A 17,584-nucleotide genomic window follows, 5' to 3' on the forward strand; every position below is an offset into this window, starting at 1 on the left:
TCAGAATTAATTTTCTCCTGATCAATTAATTTTCTCCTGACGATCAGGAGGAAAGGAAGCTTGCCCCACCATTTTAACTCGCAGCTACCAAGAGGAAGGTAAATCAAATGAATGGGCAGAGCCAATGCTTTTGTTCAAAGGCTGATTCAATGATTGAATCATGAAGGCTTTCTAGCTGCCATGGAGATTTTTACCACGAGGTCTTGATGGAAGATTAGCCAAGAGTAACACTTGGAGAAGGTTGATAGATTCCAAAATGGGGACAATGGGGACTGATCAAATTTTATGGTATTCATGGCATTCAGTCCACAGATTTCCTTTGGCTGGCAAATGCGTTTCCCATGGACTTACTAATGCGTTGGCTGATCTGTAACACTTGGAGAGAATTTGATTAGGTGCTTGGCAGAGGATATGGCACACCCAAGCTGTTATCCAAGAGAAACAAGCCAGCTTCACCCACTTCCTTTAGAAAAATGAAGAGTTGCAAAAGCTCAACAAGAAGGGCCTTGCACAGACTGGCTCTCCATTGCCTCAACACAAAGATATCATAAAATACTGAATCATTACAGTCCTCTTTTGAAAAGGAGGCTACAGCAGTCTGTTGGTTTCTGAGGGGAAAATTTGGAAGCCACTTAAACTCTTGAATGTCATAGTATCATCCTTTCATGAAACAAGAAGAAGATCAAGAATTTGTAGACTTGAAACACAATAGCTCTCCCTCAGTCCTGGTACATCGTATCCTGCCAATTTTGAACGAAGCACACATCATTACCAATAGGAGGCATGTGTGAAAATAACCAAGGAGAATTTCTTAGTGAAATTTTTGTGACAGAGCATTCAAATGGCCTATTTCGAAGCTAGAATAAATGATAAATAATCAATAAAGTAGCTTGATCTCTAATTCTCAGAATAAAACCATATATCTGTTAGGAGGTTTGATCAAGAATTCATTTATAGCAAATGCATGTGATTATGGCTGCTATTTGTCGAAACATAACTATACAAGCATGCGCGCACAACACCAACAGAGAAACACCAATAGAATTGCAGTAAATTAGAGGCAAAGAAGGTGGTGTTCATTTCCTCTGGTTATAAAGTCCTCCATAAAACAAAAAGCAATTCATTTATTTGTTCTAACAAGGAAAATTAGATAATAATCCTAAATTGATTCTCCAAAACCACATAAGTTTCCAATCCAAGATAAAGTTATCACCAAATAAAATGGCATACCTAAATTATTACTAGAGCATCTAAAATAAGCTCAAACATGAGGACCACGATAGGGTACATTAGTAGGAAGGACATGTGGTCATTAGAGAAAAGGAGAGTTAATACATTATCTATTCTAGCATAACCATATCAAAATCTTAAGCAGAAAGAAAGATCATATTTTAGAATATGGATTATCAAAAGTAGTAAAGCTTCTCCATTGCCAATTGTTAACGGATATAGCTTCCATAAACCACTCATTAATACATTCTATTTTGTTTTGGTAACGATAAATTCATGCTTTTCAATTAAGCAGTTACAATTTTTATATGCCCTAAGAGGATACTTCTCACGGAAGGCAAAATATGCAGTTCTGACTTCTCTATTAAAAATGCTTCAACTGGCAGGCCTAAATGCCCAGTTCTGACGGTGACCTACAGTATTAAAATATTCAGGGCTGACAGCACCGCCAAAAGGTCAAGCTTTAGCATTCCATGATTACATATTCAGATTATAATGATACTCCAGAAATAGAACAGAAAATCAACCCCAACCTATGTTCAACTTCTGTTCTTCAAAGAAGGGATTAAAAAAGAAAAAAACAGATTCTAATATGCTAATATATTTCTGAAAGCATACCTTAAAAGTTTGATGATACCTCAAGCATACAATTCAGAGCTAATCTTCACATACTGCCTTGTTTTCTCTTTCATTTCCCTTTCCGATTCTTAATTTTGACTTCAACCGATCTCTGGAAAAAAATAGATTCAACAGATACATCTTTGGACAAACAAAAGTCTCTGTTCATGCTTTTCCACACTTAAGATGCACCCAAACACAGGAAGCAAGGTTACATAACTCTTATGTAACTTTTTTAAAGAGAAATGGTGATATATGAACACACTCACTATTCTATCGTATTGGCAAAGGTGCTGATCATCACCCCTAAGTTTCCTACTGATCTCAGTATGCTTCATTGAAAACTGTACGTACAGAACCATATCTATTCATGACTTTTTGCGCTTAGATACATGCACTTACAGGAAACAAGGTTTCAAGCCTTTACATGACCTTCTCTCTCTACAGACAGCTGGTGATGTCTGAACACACACTATTCTATCTTACTGGCAAAGGAGTCAATCATCATCCCTAAGTTTCTTACTGGTTTCAGCATGTGTCATTGAAAACTATATACTGATCTTCGTAAGCTTCATTGAAAACTGTTTGTATGCATACAACCAATGTTAGACACCTAATATCCAAGAGAGAAATATGGTGTCTTCATTTCCATCGTTATAGTCCTCTGTAAGGTTTTGTCCTCTATAAGGTTCTGTTTCTTGCTTGATATCCCAGACTGCACATGGACACAGTTCACAAAACAACCAAGAAACCTCAAGGGAGAATTCTTTCACCTAGATGGACAGTAGACCTAAGTCTATAACTAGGTGACAGAAGTTACATCCTCATAAGATAACTGCGCAAAAGATCATAGATATAGCTTTGTCGTGAGTCATTAATTATATGTTATTGTCATTATCAACTCTTAAATGAAAGTTGTACATGTTCTGAAGCATAAGATGGATCTGTACAAGATAACTTCAACAACCTTATTCTAGTCTTTGCATCATTTCCAGAGATACCAATGGATAAATTCCGAATTAGATAATTCAAGACAGAACAACCTCATAACAAAATTATAAAAGAGATAAACACCTGACCATGGTTTGCCGTACCGGTCCGTACCGGCCGGTACGGGCCGGTACGTACCGGTCCGGCCTGGGACCGGTACCGGATCAGCGTAAAATCCGGTACCGGTAATTTATTGTTGAAGAACCGGTACGGGACCGGTATGGACCGGTATGCCACCGGTTCGGACCGGTACGGGACCTGTTTGGACCGGTACGCCACCGGTTTGGACCGGTACGGACCGGTTCGCCACCGGTATGGACCGGTACGGGACCGGTTTCGTACCGGTCCGGGCCGCCACCGGTACGCCGACCGGTACCGGTACGGCGGACCTTGCACCTGACTTATTGCACAAAACCAATCGCAACATAAAAGAAATGGTTGGAAAGAAATTGATAATCACCTAATGATGCCTTAATACAAGAATGATGGAAAGCCGAATAACAGGTAAACAGTAGGATCTCATAAAGAATGAATATCAGTGGAACACTTTGTCTATCAGAAAAATCAGATGCAATATGAATGAATGCTGAATTTTTTACACACCAAGCTCGAGAACCAACTTCGCTTCTCTTGCACAAAGCTATTTCCATTTAAACATTGGGAGTGACAATTCTACATCTAAGACTAACGATTAACGACTAACGACCGTTGATCAAAATCGTAATGATATCTTTGCTAATTCAACTATAATAAAACAAACACACAAGAATTCTTTCAGCTTACTTTCCTCAACTATCCAATCATCTCACCCACATTCAGTAAGTTCAAATCAGAACATCAATATAAGAAGTAGCGACCAGCTCCACAGTTTCATCAATTATGAAATATTTACAAGAAAATTAAATAATACTCAATTCACAAAGCTTTTTTTTTCAGAGAGAGTATCCATCTCACACATGAACAGAAGCTCAATCATTCCAGATTTATGTTTATTGCGATAATCAACATCTATTCCAACATTACACCAAAAGGGGGAATTTTCTTTAACCATATTGAAGATCCCTACAATGCAAATGATACAAATAACAATAAAATTGGATACAAAATACAAAGATAGGACCTATGAACAAGAATTACCTCATTTTCTCTTCATCCCAGCTACTCGCTATCATTAACATCATCATCGACTTCGTCGTCGTCGTCGTCGTCTTCCTTATCGGAGAGGAGATACGCCCCTTGCGGAGGCGGCGATCTCTGCCGCGTCCTCGAGGGCAGAATGTTCGATAGATCGACCTCGGCAAGGGGATCATCTGAGAAATCGCTTTCATCGTCCTCCCCTCCAATCACATCGCCACTATCATCGTCATCACTGCTATCATCCTCATCCTCGTCCTCGTCTTCATCCACTACCATCTTCCCCTTCCCCTTATCCACTGCCGCCGCCACTCCCTTCCCCTTGAAGACGGCTGCATTCCCGTTGGGATCAACCCCAGCCTCCTCTCCATCTTCTTCGCCGCCGTCAACGTCTTCTTCGGCTTTGACGTCGTCGGGGGGTTCTTTGGGGCAAGAAGAGGGGATCTCGGGCTGCGGCTTGGTCTTCTTCCGCCAGTCCTCTTCGCCTTCGTCGACGGAGTCGAGATCAGGCTTTCTCTTCGGGGGCTGCCGGGGATTCGATGGTTCTTGGTCTAGGGTTTGGAGCTCCTCTCTGTGGTCCGCCATGGGGCATTAGGGTTTCGTGTGCAAGGGTTGGGGTTTTGGAAGAGAGGGAAAGGGATGTTGTCCTCCACGGGATTTTAGAGACTTGCGGGAGCCGCTGCCGTCCCTGTTGCAGGATTTTTACGAGTACTAGTGTACGTGGCAGACAAATGTGCAGCCCCGTCATCCCATTTGGCTAGTTATTCGCGCTAAGGGAGTTTTTTTTTTTTTTTTTGGTGGGGGGGGGGGGGGGGGGGGGGGTGTAAATAGGGATGTGCTTCGTTGCCTGCTATTCTAATTGCCTTCAAGCCTTCAACAAGAATTAGAAATACTTACCGCATACAAAAAAAACAATAATTAAAATTAACTAAAATAATATTGTATTGTATTTATATTTACAACTGTGTGTTTGTTTTGTCTGAAATTTGAAAAATTCAGTTGCAATTGTTTAATTTGGTTGATTAATGTGAATGAAGCATGATCACTCTGGTTCTTATATGGTAAGATTATACCTCCATTGATCCTACTATTTTTTTTTTTTTTTTTTTGGTGGGGGGTGGAGGATTGGAGGCGGCAATCTAGAAATTTTATTAATGCTAAACTAGTTATTTTGGAAAGTGGAATTTATGTGCATAAGTTGGATAAAATAAATTTTCAATTTGGTTCAATTTTATATTTGCATAAGCTTTAGTATTTCTTAGGAATTTGTTATGATTGTTTTAATAAAATTTCATTTCTCAACCAAGTTGAGACAATATCCTAGTTATATATAGGAGACCAGGATGCTTTTAGAATACGGACAATGCTAGGAGGTCCATCCGCAACCATAAATACAGGGCCTTAATATCTCTTTCCGTGAAGCAAAAAGTAGTCCTAGGATGTGGATCCCCTTCAATCCCTTCCTGACAGGCCGACAGTGAGCAGAGAGAATATTTTTGGTGCATGGGAATAGTAATGCCTGTAGTAATTTTTGAATGATGTCCCTTTTGTCCATAGATAAGGTATAAAATAGGTATAAAAGGTGCTTTTATGCTAAGGAACAACCTATAATAGCTCTCCTTGGAATAATTAGGTGTGTTATAAGAAAGTTTTAATCATCATGATTATTTCTTTGTTACGCCTCTTTCCGTAATTTGCCTCATTTTCAGATTTGTTTGATAGATACAAGGCCTGTAGCCACTGAGAATTGACTGGCCTTAGGCACTACGATGAAAAGCGCAACGATGTTAAAGAGCTCGATGGCCGGCTACTTTAGTTGGAATTGGATAAGGCGAGCGGCACTCAGTCCCTGCAGCCGAGATTCTCGTCGAATGGCAGCACTCCGACCTGAAATAGCATAGAGCAAGGAAGTCCTCTGGCCGAAACGTCTTTAGCGGGGATCCTTCAATATCTAAGTCAGTATATTAAGCAGAAAACAAAAGGAGGTTATCTTTTTGTCTATTAGGATGTTTTTCTTACTTACCTCCTCTACCCCTACCCCTCCTCTCTCTTCTCTTTTTGTGTGTTCGGTGGAGGAGCCTACCTACGACTAGAGAATTAGGACATATAGGTGGACCAAAAGTAACTGGCTTGAGTACGGCCTAGAAATTGGGCATAAATGTTTCGCACGCGGATAGCGTCTTGCCTATCATATCGGTAAGATCTCAATGATCACTGGATCTTCTGGTTAGGATGCCGCGAACTGTAGAGAACTCCTGATATGCAAGCTCGAAAGTATGATGCTGGGCCTGCCCAGTAGCCACTCCTGATCCACCACATATTAGCACCATAGCGTATCTTAATTGGTTGGATCTTTTAGTGAGCTGTAACCGATTTGGAGGCATATCATTTGCCTCCCACTTTTGCAACTGAGCTGAGCTATCCTGCTCAGGCTGCAAAAGTAGTTTTTTCAAAAGGGCCACTTTAATGAAGATCGCTGAGGATGATGCATTGTGCCTTTTCATTAGAAAAATGGTGATTTTTTAAATCTCGTATTTATGAAGGGAGTGATTTTGCTGTCCTTCCCGAAGTACCATAATTATGGGTAAGGCGTCCATGAATTTAATAAGCGTCTAGGTCTTGCCAACAATTCGAATGGGCCAACTTGGGGTGAACGCCCAAGAGACATGCATCCAAGGTTAGGTGAAGCATCGCCTCAGAAGGGGTTGCTTAAATCCTCGATAAATAGGAAAGGCTAGGGATCGCCTTGGAAGTGTCCATTCACCTCGTTCTTTTTTTTTTTTTTTTTTTTTTTTTTTGCTTGAAACGGGTTGTTCAGACAGCGCGTGTCCGAATACACCCAAGAACATCAAAATACAAAATCTCGCGTAGTGCCAATGGCAACTCCCGCTCTCCTGCCCACAAGGCATATCCCGAATGGTGTGCTGCATATGCAGCAACCCAGTCGGCCGCTCCGTTGGCCTCCCTGAATACATGCTTGGCCTCAAAGGCCACAACGTCCCTCATCATCATCCTAATATCCCGGATCAGAGGATGGTCAATGCTCTCCCGCCGAATCCACCCAATAACAGTGGATGAGTCGCCCTCCAAGATGATCGAGCTAGCCCGCAGTACCCGCCGCGCATGGCAGAGGCCGGCCCAGGCAGCTCGCAACTCCGCCGCTGGCACTGATGTGTCGAAAAGCCGGCAGCCGCCCGCTGCCACTACCCGAGAGTGAGGGTCTCGTATGACGAAGCCGGCACCGCCTCGTGTACCACTGTCCAGTACTGAGCCATCAAAATTGACCTTGAGGAAACTCGGGGGTGGGGGCTCCCAGGTGAAGAACACCGTCCGAAGAGCTGCCTGAGCAGAGAAAGAACCCCAGGTGTCCCGAGCTATCAAGGTCGTATCTGAAGGGCTGGCAGGTCTGAACTCCATCGCCAATGCTCGAGCGGACTCCGCAACAAACCTCGGCGACATCCGACGCTCGCCAAAGGTGCGAGCGTTCCTTGCCAACCAGATCTGGTGGGCGGTGCAAATCGCTCGGATGGCCTCCTGACATGTCCGCGGACTAGTCAGCCACTGACGTATCATCTGCAAAAACAGTCTCCTCTCCCGCCAAACCTCCTCTGGGATACCCGTCCACTGCCATGTCTGCCGCGCCCACAAGCATCCAAATAGTACATGATCAACTGACTCATCCGCACCGCAGGCCCCACACTCTGCAGGGATCCCCAGACCACGTCGGCTCAGCACAGCTCTCGTCGGAAGGCGGTCCCACATCACCTTCCATAGGAAAAGTGCTGCTCTCGGGTGGAGCCTAGACCTCCAAATCCAGGCACCGTCCCATCCACTCTCATGCTCGCGCTGAATCACCCGGGCCAGATCACCCAGCCTCACACTGGCCCTGCACGAAGTGCTCCAAACCCTGACATCTGGGCCCTCGCATCCTGGTACTGGCATGGCAAGTATCCTCTCAGCTAGATGTGCCCCGAACAACTGGTAGAGTCTGTCCACGTCCCACTCTGCCCTCCCTGGTGCTAGGAGGTCGCACACCCGGAGCCCTACTGCTGCCTCGAAATCCACCGTCGTCGGCCAATATCTCAAGGGAATGGTATCTACCCACGGGTCATCAGTCACAACAATGGTCCGGCCATCGCCCATCAGCCACCTGGTATGAGCTAACACGGTCGGCAGGTACCGCCCAATCTCCTTCACCTCGTTCTTTTACTCTCCAAAATCTAGAGAGAGAGGAGGTGTGAAGTCACCAGGTGTGACTTGTGTGCTTCTGTTGTAAGGTTCTCTTTCCTTGTCCCGACCAAAATCTTGTCTTTGCTTCCTAGTAGATTGTTTTGCTTTTCCTCCCTTTGTTGTCTTCTTTTTTGTCTAGAAAATACCTGGACCCATCTACTGGAGGTTAGTCTCCCGATGATGATGTAATGGATCAAGGTTTACCTGACCAGGTCTCTATGGCCTCGGGGAGAGTTCTTTCTAATATATCTTTAGGTCCGAATACTAAGATAAGCCTTCTGGGGAGGTCCGACCTCAATTGGAACCATATGCCATTTTCTATTTCTGAAAACTTTATCCTTGAGTGCCACAATCCTTCGAATTGGATGACTTTGCCCGAGGAGAATTGGATAGTCCTATATGAGGAGTCCCTAAAAGTAGGGCTAAGGCTCCTCATTCCATCGGTTATCGCCGACCTGTTGACCCAGAACCAACTTTTCCCCACAAAGCTTGTCACCAATGCTTGGAGGTTAGGGGCTATCTTTACTTTGTCCGGCTTCAAGAAATTTCCCCTATGCCGAGGATGTTTCAGGCCTTCTTTCAAGTGAAGGCTTTCTTGTAGGAAGGGTCACAACGTCCTTCCTCTTGAACCTTCATCTATCGATGGATGGAAGGGTTAGTATTTCTTTGTGTCTTCGGCAATTCCACAGGGTTTTTTGACCCTATGGAGGCACCTAGAGGCAAGCCTTGAGCCTCTTTCCCTTTTTGTTGGATGAAGAGCGGGGATCTGTTGATCTTCTTCATCTGGTGAAAGCTTCACTTTGGCCTAGTTATTTTGGGAGTTGGCCTTGGTCGACACCGGATTGAGTCATGCCTCTTTTGTTGGTACATTTTCTAATCTTATTTTGCTTCTCTTTCGTCAATCTGAATTTGTGACTAACTCATTCCTCTTCCATTCTTGTATCCATGAAGTTTGAGGTAGAAGAACTCTTCTGCTCCTCGAGGAAGAGAAAATCCAACGAGAGTAGCTCTTCCTCGAGTAAGAAGAGGAGTGTACTTGCAAGACTAGTCATCATAATCGAGGAGGAGCCTGCTAGGGGAGGATCATCAGAGATGGAGGTGCTTACTGCCCTTCCCATTAGTGTACCATCATTTGCTTTGGCGGTTGCTCCGATTTTGGGATGGCCTCTGCAGCCATTTTGGTTTTGTTAGCTACACCGGAGGTTATCGGTCCTTCTTTGGCCTTAATAGTGGGGTCACATTCTTCCATTAGTTGCGTCACTATTAGGCTATCGGCCAAGGCATCCGAGCCAACCTTCTACCATCCTACTAGGGGTACGCAGGCGTCAACATCTTCACTCTGGCCAGATTCATAGGGCATGGAGTCGAAGACCTTTTTATCGAACTGGTCGGTAAGGGTCTCCAACTCGGTACTGCGCCAGGGCAATTATCGAGTGATGTGGGAGATGGTCCAGAGGTTCATGCTCCCTGGTGACGAGGAGTTGTGATGGAGGCCATTGGAGAGCATGATCAACTCGTCCTACCACACCACCATTGAGGTAGTCAGATTGCTTCTTCTGTCCATTTATTGTTTTTGAATAATCAATCTTTTCTTTGTTTCTTTAGGGACTGTATGTCATATATGTACTTATTGAGATCATCTGCTCCCATCAGTGGAGGTTAGAGATCTCTGACCGTCTTCCCCAAGAGAAGAGAGCAGCAAGGCCCGTGCGGAGGTGGAACGGGTGAGGGCCGAGAAGAGAAGAGAGGAAGCTGAGGTGCAAACTCACTTCTTAGCTCCAAGACTGAGAGTTCTCAGATAGAGTTGCGACAGATGGTCGTTCAACTATGGGAGATGTAGCAAGCCATCACTGAGGAAGGGGCCTGCATGAGGAAGGAGGATGATGTAGAGATTGCCTGCCTGAGGGACGCGGTCATTGTAGCCAAGCTTCAAGCCTCCCCGGTTGAGGAGAGATTTACTTGGGCAGAAGATAGAGCTGCCCAGCCTTGCAACCAAAGAGGTTGTCCGGGCAAAGGAGGAGGGCTCCTGTACTGAAGAGAGGGCCGGCCTCGCGATGAAAGAGGTCATTAGGGCAAAGGAGGAGGCATCTCATGCCAAAGAGAGGGTGTTGTAGATTATAACACTTGTGCAAAGATCTGTAACGAGATATTGGAGGCTGCTAGAGACTCCTTCAGAAAGGGGTTTACCGTCTGCTGGGGAAGAATCCATAAGGTGGATCCTAAGCTCAACCACAACTCGGGCACTTTCTCAAGCAAGTACTCGGACGAGGAGGCCTTTCTTCGAGGATTAGGGAGGAAGGCTAAGGAAGAAGAAGAGGAAAAGGAGGAATAGCATAAAGAAGAGGAGAGAAGAGACAAATGATTATACTTGCCATTGTTGGTCTCTCTTTTTCTTCCTTTTTTTTGTATTGGATTTGTTGTGAGCCATTCTTTTGTACTTCTCTTTTTTTTTTGGTAAATAAAATGAAAGTCTGCACATTTTTTTGATTTATCCGATGGCTCGATTTGAACTGATATACTTTTTATCTGAAGGATTGTTTGATTAGGTTCAGGATTGCTAGATAATCTTGCTATTATGCTCTTTGTTTCTCAGGATGGTTGTCAAGCTTCCCACCTTGGTGATGTAGTGGTTCTTGCTTGGCAGTTGCCCTTTATTTCTTGGGATGGTTGTCAAGGTTGCCACCTCATTGACGCGGTGGTTTCCATCCGGTAGTTGTCACAAGGCAGGATCCAGTCGTCCCTCAAAAAGCTGCATGCATCATCAATCATCATGTTGACCTTGGCCAAGATCTGATATGCCTTTCCTCAATAGGGATCGAAATTTGGTGAAACAATAATCCCAAATGCTGCAGGGCAGGTAAGAGCTCTTAGAAAATCCCAAAATTGAATGTAGCTCAGCTAAGGTTAGACACGCGTTCTTTAATCAGAGCTTGGGCACTTCAATTTCTATGGTGGATCTTCGCCTATAAATGGAATGAGATCCACTTTTTAATTCTATATTGGGGCAAGTACTTTGCCATTCACCTTCACCTAGTTCTAGAGAGGCTGTAGCTTAGGCTCGTAGGAGTTCTCCACTAGTAGTCAGCTATCGATTTGGTGAGGATGGAGGCAGAGTTCAGAGTGGGAGTGACCTAGGATGCGGAGCTACATCATAAGCTCGTCGGGCCAATAGTGGGATCGAAAAGCATGTCTGTGTGCACCATGGAGGACGAGGGAAAGGATGTTTCTTTCTTAGAATACTGGTCTTCTACTATCATGGGACTTGAATTGGTCGAGTCCTCGCCAAAGGACTTAGGTTGGGGACCATCATGCTATCCTTCAAGAAAGTTGCAGTGGGAAGCAACCATTGGACTCCTTCTAGATGTTGCAGTCCACTAAAAGTTTAGTCACCATCGTATTGCCCATGCTCTTGAATGGATAACTCGATTTTTTCATTCTTACATAAACATGCATCCAGCTGGTTTATAGCCTCCACTGTAACTGGAACAATGAATAAAGACTATCCCTTTCACTTCACCCTCCTTTTTTGTTTTCGATTCTATTTGCACTTATAGTGCATCTATGTATAACGATTGCAACCACTGTTGAATGGTTCCCGGCCACTTTAGTGTCCTGCCTTGTCAATGAGGACATTAGGCTGGCCATATGGGAGACCGCTCGCAGGACTGGTGTTGCATTTTTAACAACTTCTTAGTGCTTCTCCCATTTTCAACTTATGGTGTGGGGGATGGTCTTTTGCTTGTGCAACCATTTTTCGATCTAGAGAGGTTGGTTGGCAGGCTATGCCTTCGGCATGAGGGACAGTCATGGGGGGTTTGTACCCATTTTCTATCATAATTTATCCTTGTAAATCTAGAATTCTTTTTACATCATAATTTGTAATAGTAAAAAAAAAATTACAACAACATCATCATGGGGGGTTTGTTCCCATTCTCCATCAGCATCTGAGAAGAAAATGGCTTCCTCTATCATCGGTCTCTTCATCGATGAGCTCCCCACATAAATGGCTCGCGCGTAGGCTCTTTGGATAGATGAATTAGCTCCACCAGCAGTTGTTCTGCTAGCTATGGTGCTAATGACTCTAGTAATTAGTTGGTTATCGGGCTTCGCCTCGGGAGAGGGTCGCTTCCGACCATGATCGGCTTGGCCCTGAGAGTTTCAAACATAGGCACCGAGGTAGACCTATTGAATTAAAGCCTCGATCTAATTTTTTAGTAGGAAGCAGTCCTTGGTGTCATGCCTATGATCGCTGTGGAACTGGCAGTACCACATCATATCCTTAGATGCCATAGACTTCACACTACCATAAAACACGTGTATAGTGACGGAGATTCCCGTCACTATACCGTGTTTCTAGTTACTAATACGGAATTTGTGACCGAAGCTCTCGTCACTGAATTGGTTACAAAAATACATATCACTAAATTTTCCGTGACGGCAGCGATTCCCGTTACTAAACTCCGTGACAGAACCGCCATCACTAAGCCGTTACAAATCCAAAAATTAAATATTTAAGAAATTACGTATTTTCCGTCACTAACCAGTCCCTGAGTTAGTGATGAAGATAACTTGGTCACTGATTTGTTACAGAATTCGGTCACAAGTTTGGTCACTGATCTGTCAAAACCTTCAGTGACAGATTTAGTCGTCACAGAGATGGTTACAAATTTTGTCACTAAATTTGTCATTAATCCCGTCGCTAACCTAGTGACAAGGTTACCGTCACTAATTTGTCACAATTCACTAAGCAAAATCAATTTTTAGTAACCAAAATTCTGTCACTAAGTTTATGGCTGCTCGTCACAATACTTGGTAAACAATTCAGTAACCAGATTTGGTCACTAATCACATTCTGATAACCTGGTACATTTGGTACATTGATTGGCTCATAATAATAATAATATTAATAATAATATCAGTAATATCAAAGGCATTTAATATTACACAAAAATCATTTAACATATCATTCAAAATAGGCATCAACATGTCCTAAATTCATCAAAATCAAAGTCCAAAAATATATCATAGAGATCAACAGAGATTTCATTCCTCCTACGAATGCAAAAACATATCATCTAAGGCAAAAGCAATCATAATGAAGCATGATCCGCAGAACCTGAATAACCATTACTCCCCTGATCTGCATGCCTTGGTCCAAAGCCAATCTTTTCTCTCATCTTTTGAAGAACCTCATCTTGCCATTTTTTCTTTTCGCGCTCAAGAATACCTAGAAGGTCTTCATGCGTGTACAGCTCCGGAGCTTGACTTGTAAAGGTGGAAGAGGATGATGATTGCTTAATAATTTCAGTAAGATCCTCCAGGGGACTAAAGCCATAGACATGGCCATAAGTTAGAACACCAGTTGCCTCAAACCACAAGTCATAATCACGTGGTGGAGCATCTGAGGTGGAGGCATCACCATATTTTTTGGAGTATTTAGCTAAATACTTTGTCTGCCAGTTGATTTAAAAGAAGAGAAATACATTATGGTGGATCAAACAAGAGATAAACATGAGCAAGCTTAATAATATTTATGAATCATAAAAATATTATACTTACCATGACAGCTTCACTTCTCTTATCCACATATCCTCCCATGACTTGCTTTGTCTTATGCGTCTGATTAAAAGATTCAACTATTGTTGGCTCCTTACCAAGCTTTATTTTCTACAAAAGAGAAAAGAAAAAAATCATTAACATATAATAGGCTGATTTGAGATGATTGAACAATAATATGAAAATTATTATAGAAATCTAATTGAATAAAGACGTATACCAGTCGTTCGTCATGATTGACAAATGCGATTGATCCTCCACAGTGTTTAGAGATGCTACCATTCTTCATGGTGTTTCTAATCTGTCACCGGTCGGTCACTAATCTGTCACTAAGTTCATACCACAATGACCAAATTTCTGTCTGTCACTAATCCGTCACAAATAGTGACTGATAATGGACCGTTACTAGTTTTCCGTCACTATACGCTTGTTTTCTGGTAGTGATCATCTTCCACAGCCACTTCACATAGTTACGGTCGTGTATTTCCATGAGAATCTGCCAACACGAAGTGTTCAAGGGTGCATACCTCCCAAACCTTCGAGCAGGGCTTCTCGCTCGGCGGGGGGCTTCTTCATCCCCTCTGAATTTCTTAGCGGGGGACATCAAGTCGTCCTAGGCTTGCTTATTATTTTTTTTTTGGCTAGGACCGCCCCCAGCTAACTCTCCCCATGTCGTCATGGCCTCCTCGGTGTTGATGTACCTATTTATTTGGGCCAATAGCTCGGCGTAGTCTCTCGAGAACCTTTTCTCTAAAGAAAAAGGAACCGAGAAGTCCTTAGTCTGCTCCTCATGGCAAACATTGCGACCAAATGATTCAGGTCGCATGCTTCTAGGGTGGCCAACTCCTCCCAAGAGGGAGAGTCAATGGATCGAGATGAGTCCTCCTACACATGATTCCATGGATGGTTGTAGGGGCTACGTGGAGCCTTGTTGGAGCGGTAATGACAGAAAGGTTGGTAAGGAGGCACCTGTCCCCCACTATGAGGTGGGGTGCATCGACTCGAGCATTCTAGGTCCTCTCAGTGGTCCTTCTTGTGGGCCTCTTGCTATCATGGCCGCTGGGGGGTGGCTAGCTATTGCATTTGGATCGCAGTAGTCAGCACCTGAATTTGTTGAAGAAGTGCTTGAAATTATTCAAAGGACACCACCGGAATCGTCTATAGTCTGGCAGGTGTAGAGCCCTCTATAGGCTCTATAAAGAGCCGTTGAACTCTTCCAATGTGTTCAGCTAGGTATTAGAAGGTTCTAGTTGTGCCCTTCGAGACTTTATAGTGATAGAGAGACAAAAACTTCTAGAGTGGTCTGTGCCCTTACTCCAGTGCCAATCTATTGCCGCTAAGAATTGACTGGCCCTAGGCACCGTGGCGAAAAGCAGACGATGCTAGAGAGCTTGGGGTCAACTGCTCTAGCCGAAATTGGAGAAGATGAGCGGTGCTTGGTTGCTGCAGCCAAGATCCTCGTCGGATGGTGGCACTTCAACCTGAAACAACACAAAGCAAAGAAGTCCTCTTGTCGAAACGTATCCGATGGGGGACCCTCCAATGCCTAAGTCTATGTGGTAATTAGAAAATAGAATGAGGTTGTCTTTCAGTCTGTAAGGGTGTTCTTCTTGCTTATCTCCTTTGCACCCCCTTTTTTGTGCATGTCCAAGGAAGAGCCTACCTACCACCAGAGAATTAGGGCATGTGGGTCGACTAGAAATGACTGACTTGAGTACAACCTAGACATCGAGCATGAATGCTTCGCATGTAGATGATGTCTTGCTTGTTAATCGATCGGATCTCAATGATCATTGGATCTCCTAGTTAGGACACGACCAATAGTAGAGAGATCCTGATATGCAAGCTCGGTGGTATAGCACTGGCCCCACCCAATGGCCGCTCTTGATTCACCACATGTTAGCGCCTTGGCATATTTTAATTGGTTGAACCTTCTGGTGAGTTGTAGCTAGTTTGGAGGCATATCAAAGCTTATTCCAAGCCTTATGCATACTTTTTGCCTAAAACAAATATAGTCTAGGATCTATTTTTATATTTGTCATGTATAACAAATCCATCATCTTCTTCTATTTCACATAACATGTCCATAGGATATAGGCTTCCACAAACCTTTTTTAATGGATTATAATACATATGGCTATCATTAACTATTATTTCATGACCATCATAGAGGAATGATGACCATGTAACAACCTTTATTTAAGTATTCCCAGTATATGTATGACATAACAAGCATTATTTCAAGCTATTACAACGTTATGGTTGCCCCTATTCTCATATATGTTGAGACTTCTTAAACTCTAAATCTAAACAAATAATTCACGTTGCTATATTGGGAAGGAAAAATGCTTAAACAATAAAAGACCCTTGTAAGTAGCTTTGATAAAATAGATAAAGCATATCTAAGATTTTTATCTATAGCAATGCAAGAGAACTTGGAAGTATATATACAACATTTGAGATGCCCTATAATATCCTGTCAAGCTTGTAGAAGACCTTTAAATATCAAGCTAGTTTTTGATATTATCAAAAAAACTAACAAGCACGTTCTAATGTAACCGTTGAAGCTATGTTGCAGTTGCCACTATTTGGATTCTAATCCCATTCACTATGATAGCTATTATATACTGAAAGCGACAACTAAGGTCAATCATATTAAATATATTAACTCATAGGCAGCAATTCTCCTTCATGAGGTTTATTTGCCATTATAATGGAAATAATGGTCATTTTGCAATCAGTTTGAGGAACTTCTAATTGAGGCTTGGAACTTTAAAAGTCAATTTGAATGAGAATTGGATCTTTTTCATCCCTTTTTTAGAGCTTTCTCCCATTCTTCCAGGCCACACTTCTAATTTAATCCATTAGTTTTAGCTTGAGTTTCCCTTAACTTTGGATCTTCCCCTTCTTTTCCTTTCTTCTTCTACCCTAATACTCAAGATTTAGATCTCCCTACACCAAGGAGTAAGTATATCAGAAGATCCAAAGAGTCCTCAAGCTAAGAGGAGCTGAAGCTGAGGGAAGCCCCAAGGAGTCTCCTCTAAAGTGGAGTACATTATCAAAAAAACTTCATTTTCCCTCTTTTCTTTTGTTTTCATGCTTTGATCTTGCAATTGATGTTACTTTTGTGTAATAGCTTTTGATTTAACGAAAACTTCTGCTCCTTGATGATGAAGAGTGTCTTCTTCTTATGTTTGTTTTGGCTTAATGCTAGCCTAGTTAATAGGTTACCTATAGATTTTGACTTAATTTTCTTTTTTCCAAACATTTAGATAGGTAAGAAGGGCCAGGATCTCTTGATCTACCCTTAGTAATATCTTAAGGTGTGGATTTTCTTAACCCTACGCACCTTACACCTACCATTTAGGTGCATGGTGTGTATACCCTAGACTCCTTTCTATAAAAGTATACGAGCCTAGGCCAATTTGCCTAGGGCTGAATGGGTGCCTCATTCTTGACCCTTCCTCAATGGTATCCTAAAATTTTACTTGGGTTCAAAGGACCCATGGATCTGCCTCATCCATTACTCTTCCTTTCGGCTTCCAATTCTTAAGCCATAAAGAATCAGTGGTAATTTTGAACCATCCCAGATTGTAGTTGTAGCCCTCTCTTTAGAGGCAATCATAGATACATGCCTCTCCTGTTGGGTTCCCCCAGTCTTTATCCAATTACCATTGGTAAACATAAGTCTCTTTCTTGTTTCCATTTCTAGATTGGAAAATTATTCAAAAAATCATCTTGAATTTGTAAAACAATAGGATATTTTGAAATAATAAGTTTTTTAAAATATAAAATTGCTGAAAATTTCATATATTTTATTACATTG

The 17,584-nt window shown here is 42.7% G+C and overlaps 1 protein-coding gene across 1 annotated transcript; it reads right to left on the minus strand.

Moving 5' to 3' along the window:
* Positions 1 to 428: 428 nt before the first annotated feature.
* LOC103717018 (histone H2A.Z-specific chaperone CHZ1-like) lies at positions 429 to 4,623 on the minus strand. Its single transcript, XM_008805242.4, has 2 exons — positions 3,976 to 4,623; positions 429 to 740 (listed from the first exon to the last, which is right to left on the minus strand). The coding sequence occupies exon 1, from the start codon at positions 4,555 to 4,557 to the stop codon at positions 3,997 to 3,999; it is 561 nt and encodes a 186-aa protein (XP_008803464.2). The 5' UTR covers positions 4,558 to 4,623; the 3' UTR covers positions 429 to 740; positions 3,976 to 3,996.
* Between the last annotated feature and the right edge of the window lie 12,961 nt (positions 4,624 to 17,584).

Source organism: Phoenix dactylifera, chromosome 9 (genome assembly GCF_009389715.1).
Source record: "Phoenix dactylifera cultivar Barhee BC4 chromosome 9, palm_55x_up_171113_PBpolish2nd_filt_p, whole genome shotgun sequence".
NCBI classification, from domain to species: domain Eukaryota; kingdom Viridiplantae; phylum Streptophyta; class Magnoliopsida; order Arecales; family Arecaceae; genus Phoenix; species Phoenix dactylifera.